Source organism: Alnus glutinosa, chromosome 1 (genome assembly GCF_958979055.1).
Source record: "Alnus glutinosa chromosome 1, dhAlnGlut1.1, whole genome shotgun sequence".
In the NCBI taxonomy this organism is placed as follows: Eukaryota; Viridiplantae; Streptophyta; class Magnoliopsida; order Fagales; family Betulaceae; genus Alnus; species Alnus glutinosa.
Genome location: NC_084886.1, coordinates 52,581,898 through 52,601,881, shown reverse-complemented (window position 1 = coordinate 52,601,881; position 19,984 = coordinate 52,581,898). Strand labels below are relative to the sequence as shown.

Sequence of the window (19,984 nt, the reverse complement as noted above, 5' to 3'; positions counted from 1 at the left end):
GTTGTAGTTTTTGATGATTTCAGCATGATGTATTTCTGATATTTCAGATGTATACCTTCTAACACTAAATCAATTTCATCGAAATTTCGTTTCCTCTGCCTGATTGGCTGTTCCGAATGAGCAGTATATACACTTCCTTTGTAAAATTCTCTTCTTCTTTTTTTTTTTTTTCTATTTTTTGTTTTATGTTCTCAAAACAAAAATATTAACAAAAGGCACAAAATTGTTTTACATTTATGTCACATCATAACAATTTTTTTTTTTTACCAAAAACAAAAAGCACCACCAAAATACATTAAAAAACATACCATTAATTGATTCTCGAATTCAACAGCCAGAGGGTATACTTGTGAAAAGTACCTACTGAAGTCAATGGCCGTTTCAAGGAAGTGCAGAAAGAAAGTTCAAGTAACAATATTTTTTGATTTTTAACTTGAGGGTGACTGTCAGCTTCACCATTTTTGAATGGCCATTGCAATGTTCATATGGCATTTATTTTGAAAGCTCATTTTTGGTTATGAACAATTGAACAGCCAGCTTCACCATTTTTTATTCTCTTTTGTTAACAATGACAATAATAGATGTATCCTTGTTATTACACTATTTTTTATTCATGATGGATCAAGCCTTGGCTGACAATTGTTTCACTCACAACCATTGAACCATAAACCTTCTCATTAGCAAGCAAGAAAAGTATTACTAAAAAAATCCTTAAAAAAAAAAAAAAATCTATGGAGACCTGTGTTAGTACAATAAATATGCCTAGGGTCCACTCAAGCACCACACTACACGATAAAATCTCATACAGCTAAGCACATTACATGGCAATCATCCAATGGACTATCTACATGAAGTCTCCTATAATAAGAGACACACATCTCCAGGTACGCACAATCATGTTGTCTCTCCCACTCTCTTTATTCGGTTCTATCTCTCAACAAATATACTGTCATAGTAACTTAAACATCGAAGTGTCTTCGGTTCCGTGAAAACCGAAGGGTTTTTGATGACTAGTTTTCTTGTTTTACAAGTGACTCATCGTCAGTCCGACCCTCCAAAATCTTGGTTCAACAACCTGAATAATCAACTAGCCCAAGGAAGTAGGAGTTCTTTTTTATTTTGGTAAGTAGTGGAAAGTTTTTTACTTCATTTTTTCTTGTGCCCAAACCGTCAAACATTAAAAAAATAAAAATAAAAATTCAGTACCTACCAATTATCTTATCTCTTATCGCAAAGCAATGGCTTGGACAACAACTACGCAGCATATTTGACGGTGAATGCAAATGGATGCTCCACTAGTATTCTGTAATTATCTCTCCAGTATGAATATGAATGAATGTCTTTTCTGACAACTTCACAAATTAACTTGTATTTCCTTTCGATAACTACAAGAGAGAGAGAGAGAGAGAGAGAGAGAGAGAGAGAGAGAGAGAGAGAGAGAGAGAGAGAGAGAGAGAGAGAGAGAGCCTAATCCCTGCAATTATTTGAATTTAATCTGAATTCTTGATTGTATAAAAAAATTTCCAATTCTAGAGCTGGGATAGGGGAAAATTTTATTAACTTGTGTCTTTTTACCCAGAAACACTATCTTATGTGTTTTAGTAACAAAGTTTACGCATGAACTCCTCCATTGCTTGTCTTGCAAAATTCAAGCAATCACTACAATCTCCCAAGTTATTCCTATGGCTATAAGATGTAAACACAAGACACCACCTGAGAGGAATTTTTATGGGGCCAATTTGGAGGGAGGAAAAGAACAATCAAGCATTTATACTGAAAAAAGATAAAAAAAAAAAATTGAAAACCTTATATTTTACATTGCTTCTAAGCACAATTGAAGTTCGCTGTTATTATGTCTTTAATACAAGACCAAATAGAAAAGGTATCATCAAACCTGACATTGCCTGCTTTCAGTAGAAAAGCTGTCATCAAATATGTCAAGAATGTAATGCACTTATTTGTCACAAAGGATGATAGAATTTGCAGTAAAGGTTGAAGGACAGAACTCCACATCTCACAAGCTCACAACCATGACGGAGTAATTCTCTAATAAAAGTTCTGTCACGCAACATCAAGAGAAGGAATTAAGCAAGCTTAGTAAGGAACAGGAACACGAACTGTAGGGGGACCGGATTTCATGTCCTCAATAACGAGATTCAAGAGACTGAGAGCCACAGGACCTTCTTCCCCTAAAAAGAAACAAAAATTGCAACTTATCAACTTCCAAAGTTTTATAAGCAACATTCTTTCAACTCAACAATTTAAGTAAGAGGATGTCTCTAAGGAAGAATGGTTATCAAGGGCCATAGAATATAATGATAGACAATGCATTACTTTTAGGTATTGCTTAAAAGGCCAGAATGAATGTAACAATATAGTGCACATATATAAAAGCAACTTCAAACATGCATAAATCTTCTTCTTCTTTTTTTCAAAATCTGCTCATCCTCCAACGTTGGTAAATTACTAAATTAGAACTGGAAAATGCTAAATGAGCTCCACTGTGCTTAATGGTGTTTGTTCTATAACTAGTTATGGAAGGAACTCATGCTTCTAACAACTTTTTATCAGTTCAAAAATCTCATTACAGATCATAGAACACAAACACTTACATGTCAAATCATTACACCAACTTAAGCTTTTGGGACAAATCATGTGCATAGATTTAGACAACTCAGAAAATAATGAGACACCGATTTATGACAAACCTAAAATGCACATATGCCTACACATATTTATGTATCTAAAACAAATCACTACTTCTAGGGGGTAGGTACACAGTGACAGTACATAACAGGAAAGTTCCTACCATCACCAATGACCTGCTCATCCCACTGCACGACAGGCCGAACGAGAACTCCACTGCCAATAAGCATCATCTCATCAGCTTTCTTCCCTTCCTCAACAGTCACATTTCTTACTTTGATTTCCCGAAGCTTGCCCTCCCTAACCAGTTCTGCCGCAAGTGTCAAAACTCTCTTAGCCGTGCACCCACTCAGAATATAGTCAAAATTTGGCATGATAAGTTCCTTCTGCTTTGTAACAAACGCCACATTCATGTTAGGCCCTGCAGCAACGAATCCATCGCTATCCAGCCAAATAGCTGCGTATGCACCATTTTCTTCTGCCTCCATCTTTGAAAGCACATTTGGGAGGTAATTTATAAAAACTAAAATTTTAAAAAAGAAATAAAAAAGAAATTAAAAAAAGTTTTTTTTATTAAAAACAAAAAATTGTAGGGGGAGGTATCCACCCACTTTTAGTGGGGTGGAATCCCCTCGCGACCCATAGTATGGTTGGATCCACCTTGCCACTCACCCGTGGGGTGGGGTGGGGTGGATCCCCCCAATCCCATCATTATCATTATTATTTTTTAAAATAATATTAATATGACATACGAAACCGTGATAGTTGTTAATAAATTTAACCCAGTGAGTCATTAGGTTTTTGGACAAAAAAAATAGACAAAAGTGCAAAATCCGTTTTATAAATGTCTACCAATGCTATTTGTGATTCTTTGGCAAAGCAAATGGTGGTGGCTATTTAATAAGGATGTAAAATACATCTACTAAAAAAGTATTTAAATAAAAAAGAGAAAAATGTTTTCCTAAAACTGAAGAATTAATTAATTTTTTATTTAGAATTATAATAATAATAATTATTATTATTTTTTCAGGCTTTCCAATTCGCAACGACTGAACGACCCACCTCCCTAGTCCCTCCGGGGGGAATTTGGATTGGTCCACGACTGGAGTCAATGGACACCGGAGTGACCGGAGTCAATTCTCTTTTCAAAAATCAAATTCCCGCTTTCACGAAAGAAAGGCCAAAAACTAAAATCCACTCATTTGGGAAAAATAAAACCCTAGAAAATGCCAGCGAACCCCATGGACGACGTTGATCGATTGTTCGAGTGCTTCAAGTGCGGCGTCTCTCCCCCCGGTAAGCTCTCATTTCTCACTCATCCCTGTTTGGTTACCAAGAAAACATTGGAAAACTAAGGAAACTTACCTGGTCTTTTCCTTTCACTTTCTTGGCAACCAAAAGGTGCGGTAATTTAGGTTTATTCTTTGTTTCGCTCATGCTGTTGTCTCAAGCTCCTAATTAGGGTTTCGGTCGAGATTTATTTCACGTTTCACAAAATTGAGTTATAGATGATTTGAGAAATTCGTATCACTTTCTTTTCCAGAATCTGCTTTTAGAGAAAGAAAGAGAAGAAAAAGAAAATCGAAGCATGGGAGTTCAACACATGAGGCCTCTACACCTTCTAGCATTCTATCTCCAGGATCAGCTGGACAAAGACAGAACGAAGCAACAGATGTACAGCTTTCCATTGAGAAGGTATAGAATCATCATCCTAATCATGATTATTATTATTATTGGAAACAATAATGAATAAAAAATTAATGTAATAAATTTTGGCTCCGAGTTAATGGTGAATAATGCTGAAAGTGCTGTCCTTCCTATTATACTTGCTGGTTGAAAAACCATGCTAGGGTTTTTGTTGCTTTGATCACTAAATTATATTATTGTTATTGCGCCAGTTTGATTCAACAATAGTTAAAGAAAACAAAATTAACCGCGGGAAGCAGATCTCCCCGATCGTATTCTATGGGTCTCCACATGGTGTTCCTCCAAAAAGACCATCCAGCTTGTTGCAATTGCTACATCAAATTCGTGTAGATCTCACTGGACAAAGTGAATTGAGCTTGAGGTACTTGTGAGATCCTACTTTTTCCCTTCTTTGCTTCAATTGGTATCTTTTCTTGTACTGTAAACTTTACACTATGACTCGACTTAGGTCCTTTGCTTGTTTAGGGAGGAAATATGGGCTACGTTTCCTAGGCAGGATGAAGCAATGAAGTTTGCCAAAGAGTATGTGCATGTTCGTGTTTTTAGTTATCAAGATCACTTTAATGGTCAGAGAAGGTTCCTTGTCTCAACGTATAAGGAGTTTTGGAAAAGGTTGTCCTTATTTTTCCTCTTTCCATAATGTATTAAACATTTGAGGTTCGTTCCATCTTACAGTGTTTGTGCTCTTGTTTTGCTAAATTTCAGGTACAAAAATATGGATTCCAAATACCATCAGATCCTCTGGGTATGGACCACTGTTACCAGTGTGGTTCTGAACTTGCGAAGGCCAAGTCGGCTCTTGCTGTTCGTGACAAGACAGATTGCGCCTTTGGTGTAACTTCTGCAAGAATTCAGCGGACAGGAGAGTTGAACACGTTTTCCTCTCTTCTGAATTGGAAAAGCCAGCTGGAGAAGTTGAAGGCTGAGGTGGACAAGGCCTTTAGCAGGGTTTGTGAATGGCTCATTGAGTTTGGGCCTGGGTTAAAGCCCAATGTTAATGGGCAGAAGAGTAAGAATAAGCTGAAGAAGAAAAGGAGGCTCCGTTGGGTTCGGAAAGATCCGAAGCCCAACGTTTTAGTCCAGAATGACTGCGTTGTGTGTCCTGGGGAGGGATTGCCGCCGGTGAAGGACATAGCGGGCTCAGATAAGTCTCCGGTAGCTCCAGAGATCTCCGGTGGGTTGGGTATTCAGTCGTCCGGTAATCTTGCTTCGGGGAACCTGCTTGTCGGGTGCTCCAATAGCTCTGAGCGGGGTTCTCGGCCAGAAGATGACGAAGATTCTTTGAAGGGTGAAATGGGTTCGATTGAGAAGTTGGGTTGGTCTCCTAAGCTGCCAGAGGTCGCCGGAGGTCCTTCTTCCTCCCTGGAAATCCGGGTGCCAGTAAGTGCTTCTGCTTCTTCAGTCTTGGGTACTGGGCCTGTTTTGCCCATCCCTGTTTCGGGGGTTTTTCCCATAAATCCGGTTGTTTGTGCCAATGTTCTTAGGGATTCAGATGATGTGTTGTCTATGTGGGTTGATTCGGGTCCTCCAGACCCTTTGATTTCTTCGGGAATTCCTTCTTCTGTTCCTATGCTGATCCACAGTTCAGGCTTGGGAGAAAGGAATGGGCTGGAAATTGCTTTATTCCCAGAGGAAGAGCCTGTACCTTTGTCTTTTATTGACAAAGTCAGGGACTGTTCTGGTGAGAAGACCCCAGAGGACTTTTTGAAAGCAGTTCTAGCATATAGCCATTGGGTGGGGATTACTTGCGATGGCTTTGAAGGTAAGCTTTCAGCTGTGTTTGAGGCTATAATCGATAGTAATGTTAAGAAGGCAGCGGGTACTAGCTCGAGCTTGAGCATCAAAGGTACGAGGGAATTAAACAAATTATCTTGTTCGGTTAATTACGATGCACATAGTGGAAGCACCTCCCGTGGTAGGTGCATAAAGGTAGGGCTTTTGGTGGTTTTTAATGAAGCCCAAAATTCTCTCTTGGAATGTTAGAGAGTTAAACGAGGGTGATAAGCGGTTGAAAGTCAGAAACTTATTAAGGCAATGGAAGGCTGATATTATTTGCTTGCAAGAAACTAAACTGGATTTTGTTTCCAATAGTTTAGTGAGAAGTCTATGGGGTTGTCACTTTGTTGATTGGTGCTATTTAGCTTCTCGCGGAGCCTCCGGTCGTATTTTGATCATGTGGGATAGAAGGATCGTAGAGAAGATTGATGTGTATGTGGGCGAGTTCGTTTTTGCTTGCTCTTTCAGAAGCGTTGCTGATAACTTCTCTTGGGCTTTTGCTGGGGTCTACGGTCCTAACTTGGACTCTCTTAGAAGTTCTCTTTGGGATGAGTTGGCTGGCCTTTCTTCTTGGTGGGAGCTGCCTTGGTGCATCAGGGGTGACTTCAATGTCACATGCTTTCCTGCTGAAAGATCTAGAGACGTTCGTATTAATGCGGCTATGATGGAGTTTTCGGATTTTATTTTTGAGCAGGATCTTATGGATCTACCTCTTACAGGAGGGCCATTTACGTGGTCTAATAATCAGGAGACTCCCTCTTGGTCTCGCCTCGATAGATTTCTTGTTTCTCCAGATTGGGAAGTCAAGTTTCCAAGTTCTCTTCAGAAAAGGCTTCCAAGATTGTGTTCTGATCATTTTCCTATTCTTCTTGATTGTGGTGGGGTCCATTGGGGTCCCAGACCATTCAAGTTTGAGAATATGTGGTTAAAGGCAGAAGGGTTTGTGGATAGGGTGCGGCTTTGGTGGGAGTCTTATAGCTTCCAAGGCTCTCCCAGCTTCATCTTCTCTCAAAAGCTTAAGGCTTTGAAGATTGATCTCAAAAGATGGAATGATCAGGAGTTTGGCAATGTGGAGTTCCGCAAGAAAATGCATATGGAAGATTTGTGTGCTCTTGATAGATCAGAGGAACAACGGGGTTTAACTCCTGAAGAAAAGTCGAGGAAATGTGGGGTCATCAGAGATCTGGAGAACTCTATTTTACAGGAGGAGATTAGCTGGAGACAGAAGTCTAGGGCTCTTTAGCTTAAAGAGGGTGCTAAATGCACTAAATTCTTTCATCGGGTAGCCAATTCGAATAGGAGATCCAATTCCATTGAGTCTCTCTCTATCAATGGCTCTATCTCTTCAGATCAGCAGGTTATTAAGGATCATGTTGCTCAATTTTACAAATCTCTTTTTGCAGAACCTTTCTGTTGGAGGCCTAGGATGGATAACATGGTTTTTGACAATTTGGATGCGGGTGAAGCCGATTCCTTAGAACTTCCCTTTGAGGAAAGGGAGGTCTTAGAGGTGGTTAAATGTTTGAATCGTGATAATGCTCCAGGCCCTGATGGATTCACTCTTGCGTTTTTCTAAGATTGTTGGGAGGTGATCAAGACTGACCTCATGGGGGTTTTCCAGGACTTTCACACTCATAGTAAGTTTGTCAAAAGCATTAATGCCACTTTCTTAGCCTTAATCCCGAAGAAGTTCGGGGCTGTTGATCTTAAAGATTTTCGGCCTATTAGTCTTGTAAGTGGTGTGTACAAGATCATTGCCAAAGTTCTTGCTAATAGGCTCAGAAAGGTTGTGGAGAAGATTATTTCGAATCCCCAAAATACTTTTGTGAAAGGAAGGCAAATTCTAGATTCTGTTCTTATAGCTAATGAGTGCCTGGATAGTCGTATCAAATCAGGTGATCCAGGGTTGCTCTGTAAACTGGATATTGAGAAGGCTTATGATCATGTTAATTGGGATTTCTTATTGTATATGTTGAGAAGATGTGGTTTTGGGGAGAGATAGTGTTCTTGGATAGCGCATTGTATTTCTTCGGTGCGCTTCTCGGTTTTGGTGAATGGCACCCCTGCTGGTTTTTTTGGCAGCTCTCGTGGTCTTAGACAGGGTGATCCTCTGTCGCCTCTTTTGTTTGTCATTGTGATGGAGGCCTTCAGCAAGTTGTTCTCTGTTACTGTTCAAAGGGGCTTTCTCTCTGGGTTCTCTGTGGGCTCTAGTAGCAATGGAGTGATTAATATTTCTCATTTGCTTTTTGCAGACGATACTTTAGTTTTTTGCGGGGCTAGTCCTGAACATCTTCTCTATCTTTGTATGTCCTTTGAAGCTGTTTCAGGATTGAAGATTAATTTGGATAAGTCAGTTTTGGTTCCTGTGGGTCTTGTGGATAACATGGATGAACTTGCTGGCATTTTGGGCTGTGGAGTTTCTTCTCTTCCGTTAAAGTACCTTGGTCTTTCGTTAGGGGCCCCTTTTAAGAATAAGTCTAGCTGGGATGAGGTAGTTGGCAAGATTGAGAGGCGGTTGTATTTGTCGAAGGGTGGCAGAGTAACCCTTATAAAAGCACTCTCTCTAATCTTCCTACGTACTTTCTATCCCTTTTCCCTATTCCTTCCAGTGTTGCTAATTGTATTGAGAAGTTGCATCGGGATTTCTTGTGGGGTGGCATAGGCGAAGAATTTAAGTTTCATTTGGTTAATTGGGCCAAGGTTTGCTCTCCTATTTCTAGTGGTGGTCTGGGCATCAGAAATTTGAGGATTTTCAATTTGGCTCTGTTAGGAAAGTGGCTGTGGCGCTATGCCCATGAGAGAGAGGCTTGGTGGAAATCTGTTGTGGATGCAAAGTTCGGATCTACTTGGGATGGTTGGTGTTCTTTAGACCCCCCTGGGTCTCATGGAGTGGGGTTATGGAAGAATATTAGGAAGGGGTAGAGGTTGTTTTGCAGTTATACTAGACTTATTCTGGGAAATGGATCTAGGATCTGTTTTTGGGATGATGTGTGGTGTGGTGAGGTGCCTCTTAAGGAAGCTTTCCCAGTTTTGTACGACATTGCGTGTGACAAGGACGCACATGTTGCAGACCATTTAGTTGTGGTGAGCGGGTCCTATCAGTGGGATGTTAGCTTCTTTTGAGTGGCCCACGACTGGGAGGTGGATGTTTTGGCTTCTTTTTTCTCTTTGCTGTACTCAACCAGAGTGAATTGTGATGGGGAAGATCAGCTCTGGTGGTCTCCTTCTCACAAAGGGAAATTTGATGTTAGATCTTTCTATAAGGCTCTTGTTTGCAAAGAGGCTATTCATTTTCCCTAGAAAAGTATTTGGCGGACCAAGGTTCCCTTGAAAATGGCTTTCTTTGCTTGGACGGCAGCGCAAGGGAAGATTCTCACCTTGGACAACCTCAGAAAGAAGCGTGTCATTGTGATTGACAGATGTTGCATGTGCAAAATGAATGAGGAGTCGGTGGATCACCTTCTTCTCCATTGCGAGGTTGCACGCGCCCTATGGAATGCCATCTTTAGTCGCTTCAGTTTGTCTTGGGTTATGCCTCTTCGGGTGCTAGATTTATTTGCTTGCTGGTGGACGGGCAGTTGTTCTCAGAGTGCAGCTGTGTGGAAGATGGTCCCTTGTTAACTTTTGTGGTGCTTATGGAGGGAATGCAATGATAGGCAGTTTGAGAACAATGAAAGATCTATTGAGGAACTCATTTCCTTTTTCTTTCATTCTTTGTACTCTTGGGCGGCGGCGTTCCTCGCACCTTTATCGTTTAGTTTTAATGATTTCCTTGTATTGTTTTCTTTTTTTCCTAGATGCCTTTCTTGTATACTTCTTGTGTACTTGATTGCGCTTTGCGCTTTTTAATGATATTTCTCTTACTTATCAACAAAAAAAAAAATTCCCTTTTTCCATAATGTATTAAACATTTGAGGTTCGTTCCATCTTACAGTGTTTGTGCTCTTGTTTTGCTAAATTTCAGGTACAAAAATATGGATTCCAAATACCGTCATCATTATGAAGTGATTCAGGAGGTAACAGCCTCTGCATATTTCCTTCTTAAATTAATACCTGTGGGCATCCACATATTTGTGTACTTATATAGTAGGAAACAGTGCGAGAATGTGAGTGCATTTGCTTTGATGTTTTACAGTTTGAAATTATTCTGCTTCTAGGGTTTACCATGCCACCTTTACTTGGATTTGGAGTTCAATAAGAGAGTGAACCCAGAAAATAATGGAGATGAAATGGTTGATCTCTTGATATCAGTAATTTTAGAAGCCTTACTTGACATATACTCCATTCAAGGAAACCTGGAATGGATAGTAGAGCTTGATTCCTCCACTGAAGGTATGTTTTTCTAGTAAGTGTGGGCTACAGTCCCTAATCATCTGTTTTTGATGTCCTTCTTCATTTACATATATTATGAAATATGTTCTACTTATTTTAGTTTCATACAACTTCTGAATTGCCCATTAAATAGAAGCCTTCCTTGTTCATTTCTTTGCATGATGAGTTGTAGCCAGCCAGAGTTAAATCAAAATCAAGCTCATTCTGAATGAAGATGCAAGCTTGGGCCATGTTCTGAAGTATTAACTTTCCTTTTGATAGGGATATGATGAGAACTAGATTTTTGGTCTCAGTGGAGTTGTGTAATAAATGAAAAATCATTGGACTTGATGGATTTTTAAAAAAAATGTTTGCTTTGTCATTACATTAGTGTCCTTGAAATGATATTTTTTTCCCCTGCATCTAGGGTGTTGAAAGTTGGCAATATCCAGCCTGGGAAGTCTGTCTTTCATGATTTAATAATAAACCTGTTACCAACCATAGCCAGTTTCAACTTGTTGAACACCAAACAAATGCATTAATAGTATACATTAAGCAGAAAACTGAATGGATCATGCCAAAAGTTGTCTAGCCCATTCCTGGCCCTCACGCATACTCCATTGATAATTATAACTCAGAGAGAGAGAGAGATATGTTCCAAGTTACTGTAGTATGGTAAATGCTTGTCATAGGTCTTTGATATACAATTTATGAGATGAAAAGTTTTATGGATTACATGCAGTTCTATCAGGACCTTTTTAGATGATATTGATTGTTGTATGCAGAAAAATTTTCTCGTCATTTAATTATTCGCATTCCAAAGACTGCTTTCAAGGACAACTTACATGCAGGTGCATTTGTTGCCGAGGTATGCCTCACTCAGCAAGCATATCAAATTGTATTTAATAGTGATTGTTGGAGATGCGTCTTTTTATTTGCTAATTAAAGATCAAAGTTAAGACTATTCATATTAATATTATAATTTGTTTTTCTATTGCATCTTTCACAACCTTCTAAATTCCATCTAACTTATGAAATAGAAAGTTAATATATAAGTTAGTTGCAAAGTCTATGTCATGCAGCCTCTTTTTGTTAGCCTGCTAGAACAGAATCTACTTGAGTCACTAGAATGTTTGGTTCTTTTTTTGTAGAAATATCAACTGTTGTCACTGTATGATGACATATTACCAGATATGCTCTCGGATTCTAAGTACAAGGACAAGTGATCAAAGATTTGAAAAATTGCTCGTGAAAAAAGATTCAAGCTCCACTGAGTCCTCAAGCCAACTTTTTGTGGACACTGCCGTCTATTCTAGAAATCGATGCTTTCATTTAGCTCTATCATCGAAGGCAGGGAAAACTTCGGTGCTTCTATCTACGGGGCGATTCAAATGTGAGGACATGGTATGGTATTTCTTTCTCAAGATAATTTTTTCACTTAAAGTTTTAAACTAAGCAATATATTTTCTAGTTGCATAATATCTTATAAATCAATACAGGAGCTATTCAGATGCTCTTCCCATTAGCAATAGGCTCTTTTATATAATTCGAAGAAAAGCTTGGTTGCTGTCCATGCGGGTGCCTTCTAGTTTTAAGTTTCCAGCCTTGTCTGTGGCACCCATGCTTTTTTGCACTCCTATAGTGCAACAAATAAAAAAACAAGGTTCTCTTTGATGGCTCCATTGGTTTTACAAAGGCTCAGACTTGTTTGTGACTTGTAAGCAAGATAAGGTTGTATTGCATCTACTGGTATTGGTCACAATATTATCCACATTTGTTTCCCTTTTTGCGCTGTGAAACACAAAGTAAAATATTGTGTGCCTTTTCTAAGTTTCATTGCCCGGGAAGAGTTGTATGAGCACTTGATGTGTAGGATCACCTTCCACCAAGGCGGATCCTAACGAAAATATTCCTCGTCACAATCAAGTTAATATGATAAAGACAGAAACCTGTTTTTTTATTGTGTTTCTGGTAGTTCACTATTCTTTTACTGTTAGTATGTGGTAATTCATCTAAAATGTCATTAAATAACAGTGTGAGGAAGACATGTTCATGGCATCCTTGATCTGCAATATGGATGTTGATTGCGAGAAGCTTCTAGTCTGCAAAATGGATCTAGATTGTGTGAAAACCCTGCACTTTGATACAGAGGTATTTTTGGACTCATAATTTTTTTTTCATTTTCATATTATAAGGTGGAATACTAGATATGTTTCATGATGCCATTCAAAAATTCTTTAGCTCATGGGTTTCACATGTCTTAATCTACTGCTAAGATTAAGGAGAAACCATTGTTGGTATATGGAGAAGTGGCTTGTACATTTTGTATTGAAAATTGATCTAACAATTGAAATTATTTCTCATCGCAGGTGAATCATAATTTTGGAACATACTGCAGTGCTTCTCAAGAATTTGCATTGAGCGCTGGCACAAGTGATCTTACAACGACATACTTCCTTGGAAAGTCACCATTTCCAGCTCTGGACAAATTTGTAGAATCCATTGCCTCAATTGGCACTGTGCTAGGTGTTACCTTTTTTCAGTCATATACTTTGAATAATATAAAAGAATTTGATTTTTGTTCATTTTTATTTTATTGTTCTAAAATTTTCCTCGGTTAAAATCTGAGCTACAACAGGACCTTTCCTAGTAAGTTTGTATGTGGTTGTTTTTTTTTTTGATAAGTAATTGCAATTTTATTAGAAGACAGCGTAAGGCGCCCCTAGTACACACGGAGTATACAAGAAGCAACAGCCTCACAACCGACCCGATAAGGATTTAATATGATATATTTATGCCTGAGATATCTGCCTGTCCAAATAATAGTGCTTTCTCAAGTCTGCTCGTATTTTAGTTTGTTTCTGGTCTCATGACTCTCATCTCTCGTTAAATTCAGCCTTTCAACTAAAATATACCTTGAGCTCAATCCTATGAATTTTTAGATGGCCAAAATCCTGCAGCCCTTTGAGTTCTGTGTTAAAGTTTTGTGTATCATATCAGCTTCATTAAGGGATGAGGTTACTTATTGAAAAAATTAAAGAATATTTATTAGAATAATGTTGAATTAATTCAGCTTTTAAGTGTTCTGTCCTTTTGTTGATTAGGAGATTAATTTTTTAGTTGTTTGTTTGTGCAAGGGGGAAATATCTATATGAATCAAAACTTTCTTTTAAAAAAGGGAAATATCTATATGAATAAAAACTTTCTTTTTTTAAAAAAAAAATATATATATTTTTGCCTTCACAATGCAGTGATGAAACGGCATAGGTACATAGTTCTGCCTTTTCTATTTTCTCTTTCACCTTTTTGATATTTTTTTATTTAACTTCAGGAAAAATTCGAAGCTTGTATTGGTTCTCAGAATATGGACTGATTGTCTACAGCATGTCAAGAAATAGATACTGTGAGCGCATTGGTAGACAGCATAAAAGCAATCATGGTAAGTTTTAGTTATTTCTGTATATGATAGCCTTAAAAGTTAATATTTATCCTTTCTTGTCAAATTAGTCTTGGGTATTTATATTGCTTTCTTTGGAGCCACATCTTCTATTTGTTCTGGTCTTGGATCCACATCTCATAGAAGCTCTGAGTTTTTGTTCTTTTGGTTTTTTGGCACTTGAATAAATATGGTTGCGCCTTGCCATCTTATAGCTTATGTTTAAGGCATAGAGACTAATGTGCATCAATGTTTCATTGGTGCAGTGATGTACATTGTTGACCTGAGAAGGGCTGTTTATTATCAGAAATGTCATGATCCTGATTGCAGAGGTACACTGGAGTAACTTGAAAGTAATCAATTTTAAAACCCTCTTAATGCATAATGATTGCATTTAACAAAGCTTACTGATGGCACTAGGTTACAGATCTCCTTTACGACCAATCCCAATAGATACCATTCCTGATCCTTCAGTTTTCTTTCGTTCCGATCAGACGGTGAGTCATGGTGGACCAACAGTTAATAACCTCGACCTACAATTTGTTAATACTGATGAGGAAAGTGTCCTGCACTACAATGATGAAAACATTACAAACAGCTGCACCAAAGACCCTTGGTGGCTTAAAGCCATAAGAGTTGCAGATGATATTGAAAATAAGAAAAATACAGTTGAATTCAGCAACATGGTTGGTATATTTATGATGCTTATACATATTACAATATTTGTTTTCACTTTTGGTTTACATTAGGACAATAACCCCTGACCCCAACAAAAGCTATGTGTCAACTGTACTACAAAAACTTTGACAAACTGGTCATAGGAAGGACATGTTATGGTTAAACACTTGTTTAATTAACAGGCTTATGCTTCTTGACAAGATTGCAGCCACTTCACTAGATATCTTTGTTTGAAGTGAAGTCAACATCAGCCCCCTGCCCTCTACAACCCCTCTCTTTCTTCGTTTTGCTTCCTTCTTTGTGTTAGTAGAATGTGAAGCTAATTAGGAGTAAATGACTTTGTTAAGATGTTCTTATTGTTTCTGTCAGCACCCCTATCACATAAATGTACTTTAGCGTGAGATAACCCAAAATAAGAATAATAATCGCAGTAGCAATGGCAAAAAATAAAATTAATGAAATGATGATTTTAGTTACTGTAATAAAGTAAGTAGTGTTCTTGGCCTTAAGAGTTCAAGGATATAACCCCATCACTTCCCTTTCCTCCCCCAATAAACAAGGAGCTTCAATTTTAAAAAATTGTTTAATTGTGAGTTGAGCTTTCTGTATATACGATGGATTGTACATGTTTTGAGAACACATTGTAGTCTATTCAGGTCAAAATGGTTGGTGCATAGCCCCATGCAACAACTTTCTCATAAGATAATTAAACAGTTCAATAGTAAAAACTCTAAAGATTTTGAATGATAGTCAGAAATACACTGTCAAAAAATTGGCGTTGTTTGTAAACGCTTTTTCATTCTCCCATTTGTTTTCTGTTTTGAAAACAAAAACATTAACAAACAATCTAAAACATTCGAAATTATATTCTTCTTTTATGTCACGTCAGAACACTTTTTCAAACAAAAACAAAAAAAGGTCTGTAAAAATCATTAATAAACGGAGTTAATATATCTTCAAGCTTGCAAGAATTTGAAAATGCAAACCATCCAATTTGAAAATGTAAACCATCCAATACTTTTCTTGTAACAACGGAGGTCGGAGGGAGAGCAAGAGATAGATCAAAAGGAGGAACAACTAAGATCGAAATATTAAGGAGGGAGAGCAAGAGATAGATTAAAAGGAGGAACATCAGCGATGGAAAAATCTCCTACCGAGCATCCAGAAGGTGAATTGAGATGTGACAATAGACTCACAAAATAGAAGAAATTATCATTCTGCGGGATCATGAGGGATGTGCTCTTGCTGCTTGCAACACTACCCAAATGGTAATTTTAGAACCGGTTGTAGTGGAGGTTGTGGTTGCTTTGAATGCAGCAGAATTTAGTTGTGATTTGGGGCTACAACAGATATGTCTGGAGGGTGACACACTCCAAATAGTGAATGATGTGAAGGCTAATGAGCGGAATTAGACTAGATATAGACAACTAGTGGAGGAGGATACCCAAGGTATATTGAATATGTTGCAAAGCTGGTAGGTGAGTCATGTCAATAGAGAATCATCAAACCTGCAATCAAACATGTTATAGATAAGGTTTGGATAGAGGAGATTCCCCCTAGTATCTGTGACATTGTTGTATTAGAGAAACATGCTTTTTCTTATTGATTATGAATGAAGTTCAAAATTTATTAAGAACTTTTCTTGTGACCTTATCAATTTTAGTTTTTACAAGCAGGAGAGCATTAATGATGAAGATGATGATTGGTGGATGGCTGTAGAAAGAACTGCATCGCAGGCTGAATTAAACCCACTTGCACTAAAGTGAATGTTAGAGCAGTTGGTTGATAAACATTCTGGCCTTGACAGAAAAGACATTCTGCGGACATTCTTCCCTCAAAAGCAAAGTTTTAGTGACTTGTGGGAACTCATGAGAACAAGAGGATTTGCCTCAAATTTAACCTTTAATCCATGCTGGAGTTCTGATATCCGGTGATCTTGCATGGAAGAAGAGGCTTGTACAGATCATTTCGCTGTTAGTTGCAGTTTAGCATCAGATCGTTATAGGGAAAAGCAAAACTGTAATCTATATTTGAACTTCTACTATGAAATTATTCGTTCTTGAAAAATAATTCTATAAAATTTTGGAGAATAAATCCAGGGGATGAGGTTTAGTGAGTTCACTGCGTCGTTAGTTTGCTGATTATGGATCGGAAATGTAGATGAATTTATTTGTTTCTGAATATACACTGAATAGCTTTGAAGGCAGTCCACGAAAACCGTGATAAGTTGTAATGATATATTATTCGGTTGGCCCGCATAATTAGTCCGAAGGTCTCCTTTTTCAGGTTTTATTTGTGAGTTATTATTATTATTTTTAAATTCAGGAGAACAAGTCTTGGTCTTGTAGGTTCTCATTTTCCACCTGCCTCTTTCTTCTTCTCCTTCCACCCCAACTCTCATCAATGGCTTCTACACCCAACCCACGCAAAAATGAGAACCCAAACACAAGTCCCAATAACCCCACCACCACCATCGCAGCCCCAATCTTCATCTCCACCGAGTCTTTGCACTCCCTTCTCTCTCACGAAACCCTAATACACCACTTGCAATCCTCTCTCGCTACAGTCTCATCCACTCTCCAAACCCCGATCCGCCAAAGCTACGCCGTTTCACCCTCCTCCTCTCTCCTACTCATGCCCTCTTGGTCCTTATCCCCCTCCCTCCCCTACGTAGGCGTGAAGCTCGTGACCTACTTCCCTCAAAACTCCTCGCTAAACTTACCAGGGGTGCATGCAAGTTACGTGCTATTCAGCTCCACAACCGGCCAAACTCTGGCTTCCATGGATGGCACTGTGTTGACCCTTTATAGAACATCATGCGTCTCAGGCTTAGCCTCGAAGATTTTGGCTAGAGACGATAGTGAGACCCTTGTGATGATTGGTGCGGGTGCTTTGGCGCCCCATTTGATCAAAGCCCATCTTTCGGCGAGACCCAGTTTGAGAAGAGTGATAATTTGGAATAGAACAACGGAGAAGGCGAGAAAATTGGCCGAGGAAATGCAAGAAAATGGTGGGTTTGATGGGGTGAGTTTTGAGAGTAATAGGTGTTTGGAGGAAATTGTCGGACTGGGAGATATCGTGAGTTGCGCGACGAATTCGGAGACGGCGCTTGTGAAGGGCGGGAGTTTGAAGGCAGGGGCGCATCTGGATTTGGTTGGGTCGTTCAAGCATTGTATGAGGGAGTGCGACGACGAGGCAATAAGGAGAGGGAGAGTGTTTGTGGATAACGAGGCTGCGTTGGAGGAATCAGGGGAATTGGTGGGTGCTTTTGAGAGAGGGGTGATTGAGAAGGGAGATATTGCAGGAAATTTGTTGGAGTTGATAAAGGGAGAGAAGGTTGGGAGGAGTAATTCGGGTGAAATAACTGTATTCAAGTCTGTTGGCTCGGCAGTTGTGGACATTCTTGCATCACAATTGGTGTATGAGACTTACAATCATGCTGAACTAGTTCATTAGCATCATATTTGGGAGGGTGTGAAGACAAAAATTGGGAAGAGTCAGGTTGTTTGCAAGCAGTGGAGAAGAGTCAATATTGATCCTAATGACAGCCTGATTACAGAAAAAACAAAACAACTTGGTAAACTCCAAGTTGATGAAACTGAGGCTGAGATGGAAAATATCAAACAGTTGCGAGAGGAAGTAAATGATTTGATTGAACTGGAGGATTTAAAGTGGAGGCAAAAGGCTAAGCAAGATTGGCTACAATTTGGTGATAAAAACTCAAAATATTTCCACGCTTGTGTAAACCAGAGAAGGAAGAATAATCAGATAAAGCAAATTCAGAACCGGTTGGGGGTGGTATGCAGAGAACAGGAGACTATTGAGGAAGCTTTTGTGGATCATTTCAAGACTCTGTTTCAAGCAACCCGATTAGAAAATGTGGAGAAATGTCTGGTAGGAATGGAAAGCAGAATTACAGATGAGATGAATGAGCACTTGTTACAACCTTGTACTCCAGAGGAAGTCAGCCAAGCATTACAACAGATGGGCCCACTAAAAGCCCCAGGCCCAGATGGTTTTTCGGCAGATTTTTATCAACAAAATTGGGGTACAGTTGGAGATGAGGTATGTCGAGCTATTTCAAAATTTATTAGCATTGGTGTTATGGATTTGGAAATTAATGCTACCCATATTGTGCTTGTCCCAAAGAAACCAAAGCCTATTTCAGTTTCAGATTTTCGCCCTATTAGCCTTTGTAATGTTATTTACAAGCTTACCTCTAAGGTATTGGCAAATAGGCTTAAAGGGGTTTTACCTTTTATTATCTCAGCAAATCAAAGTGCCTTTATTCCAGGGCGCTTAATCTCTGATAACATTCTTGCTGCATATGAGACGTTGCATTCCATGCAAAATCATCATTGGGGGAAAGTGGGCCATGTTGCGGTTAAGCTTGACATGAGTAAGGCTTATAATAGAGTGGAGTGGAGGTTCTTGGATGAGGTTATGAGAAGAATGGGGTTTGCACGTAAATGGAGAGAGTTGATTATGCAATGTATCCAGTCGGTTAATTTTTCTGTTCTCATTAATGGACAAAAAACTGAAAATTTCCAACCCTCTCGAGGCATTCGACAAGGAGATCCTCTTTCTCCTTACCTTTTTATTATATGTGCAGAAGCACTGAGTAATTTATTAGCTCAAGCTGAGAATTCTGGATGGCTCTCGGGGGTTCCTACATCACCTAAGGGGCCTTGTTTAAACCACCTATTTTTTGCGGATGACAGCTTATTGTTTTGCAGGGCCATTTCGAGAGACTGGGGGAGGTTATCCAACCTTCTTGAGTGTTATGAAAGGGCTTCGGGTCAACTGCTTAATAAAGAAAAGACTTCTCTTTTCTTTAGTCGGAATACAAGCCAAGATGCTCGAGAATATATCCAAAGATTATCAGGTGTCCCCAGTACGCAAAGATATGATAAGTATTTGGGGTTGCCAGCTTTGGTGGGCAAATCTAGGGTGCGGGAATTTCAGAATATTAAAGATAGGGTTTGGAAGAAACTGCATGACTGGAAAACAAAATTTCTCTCTCAGGCTGGGAAGGAGATACTGCTTAAGGCTGTGATTCAAGCTATTCCTACATATAGCATGAGCGTATTCCTTCTCCCAAATAAACTTTGTATGGATATCAATTCCATGATGTAGAAATTCTGGTGGGGGCATAAAGAAAATGATTCAAAGATCCATTGGATAAGCTGGAAAAAGTTGGGTTTCTCAAGGTCAAATGGAGGAATGGGGTTCAGAGATTTGAGGTGTTTTAATACAGCTTTGTTAGCAAAACAGGGTTGGAGGCTTCTTCATAATCCCCACAGTTTGGCAGGCCAAATACTAAAAGCAAAATATTTTCCAAGGGTAGATTTTTTGGGGGCTTCTCTCGGGCGACGACCTTCGTTTGCTTGGAGAAGTATTATGTCCTCAAAAGATTTAATTCAAGAGGGT

The 19,984-nt window shown here is 38.9% G+C and overlaps 3 protein-coding genes across 3 annotated transcripts; 2 read left to right on the top strand and 1 right to left on the bottom strand.

The window, feature by feature from the left end:
* Nucleotides 1-1,811: 1,811 nt before the first annotated feature.
* On the bottom strand, nt 1,812-3,355 carry LOC133861775 (D-amino-acid transaminase, chloroplastic-like). The gene is made up of 3 exons (XM_062297581.1): nt 3,319-3,355; nt 2,810-3,169; nt 1,812-2,189 (listed from the first exon to the last, which is right to left on the bottom strand). The coding sequence occupies exons 1-3, from the start codon at nt 3,353-3,355 to the stop codon at nt 2,095-2,097; spliced, it is 492 nt and encodes a 163-aa protein (XP_062153565.1). The 3' UTR covers nt 1,812-2,094.
* A 391-nt stretch (nt 3,356-3,746) lies between these two features.
* On the top strand, nt 3,747-16,648 carry LOC133858274 (uncharacterized). Its single transcript, XM_062293707.1, has 14 exons — nt 3,747-3,942; nt 4,190-4,341; nt 4,545-4,714; nt 4,819-4,965; nt 10,094-10,145; nt 10,287-10,461; nt 11,226-11,308; nt 11,632-11,844; nt 12,475-12,591; nt 12,810-12,966; nt 13,772-13,879; nt 14,143-14,208; nt 14,297-14,562; nt 16,228-16,648. Exons 1-14 carry the CDS (start codon nt 3,873-3,875, stop codon nt 16,318-16,320), a joined length of 1,869 nt encoding a protein of 622 aa, XP_062149691.1. The 5' UTR covers nt 3,747-3,872; the 3' UTR covers nt 16,321-16,648.
* A 203-nt stretch (nt 16,649-16,851) lies between these two features.
* Nucleotides 16,852-18,014, top strand: LOC133858273 (protein SAR DEFICIENT 4-like). The gene has a single exon (XM_062293706.1). The coding sequence runs from the start codon at nt 16,958-16,960 to the stop codon at nt 18,008-18,010; it is 1,053 nt and encodes a 350-aa protein (XP_062149690.1). The 5' UTR covers nt 16,852-16,957; the 3' UTR covers nt 18,011-18,014.
* Nucleotides 18,015-19,984: the final 1,970 nt, after the last annotated feature.

Excerpts from the sequence above, each read along its gene's own strand:
- LOC133858273 (XM_062293706.1), top strand. The coding sequence starts at position 16,958 with ATGGCTTCTACACCCAACCCACGCAAAAATGAGAACCCAAACACAAGT.
- LOC133858274 (XM_062293707.1), top strand. The coding sequence starts at position 3,873 with ATGCCAGCGAACCCCATGGACGACGTTGATCGATTGTTCGAGTGCTTC. Across the intron at positions 12,592-12,809 it reads CCCTGCACTTTGATACAGAG|GTGAATCATAATTTTGGAAC; the intron begins GTATTTTTGGAC and ends TTCTCATCGCAG. Across the intron at positions 13,880-14,142 it reads ACAGCATAAAAGCAATCATG|TGATGTACATTGTTGACCTG; the intron begins GTAAGTTTTAGT and ends TCATTGGTGCAG.
- LOC133861775 (XM_062297581.1), bottom strand. The coding sequence starts at position 3,355 with ATGGGATTGGGGGGATCCACCCCACCCCACCCCACGG. Across the intron at positions 3,170-3,318 it reads CACCCCACCCCACCCCACGG|TTTTTATAAATTACCTCCCA; the intron begins GTGAGTGGCAAG and ends TTAAAATTTTAG. Across the intron at positions 2,190-2,809 it reads TGAGCAGGTCATTGGTGATG|GGGAAGAAGGTCCTGTGGCT; the intron begins GTAGGAACTTTC and ends GTTTCTTTTTAG.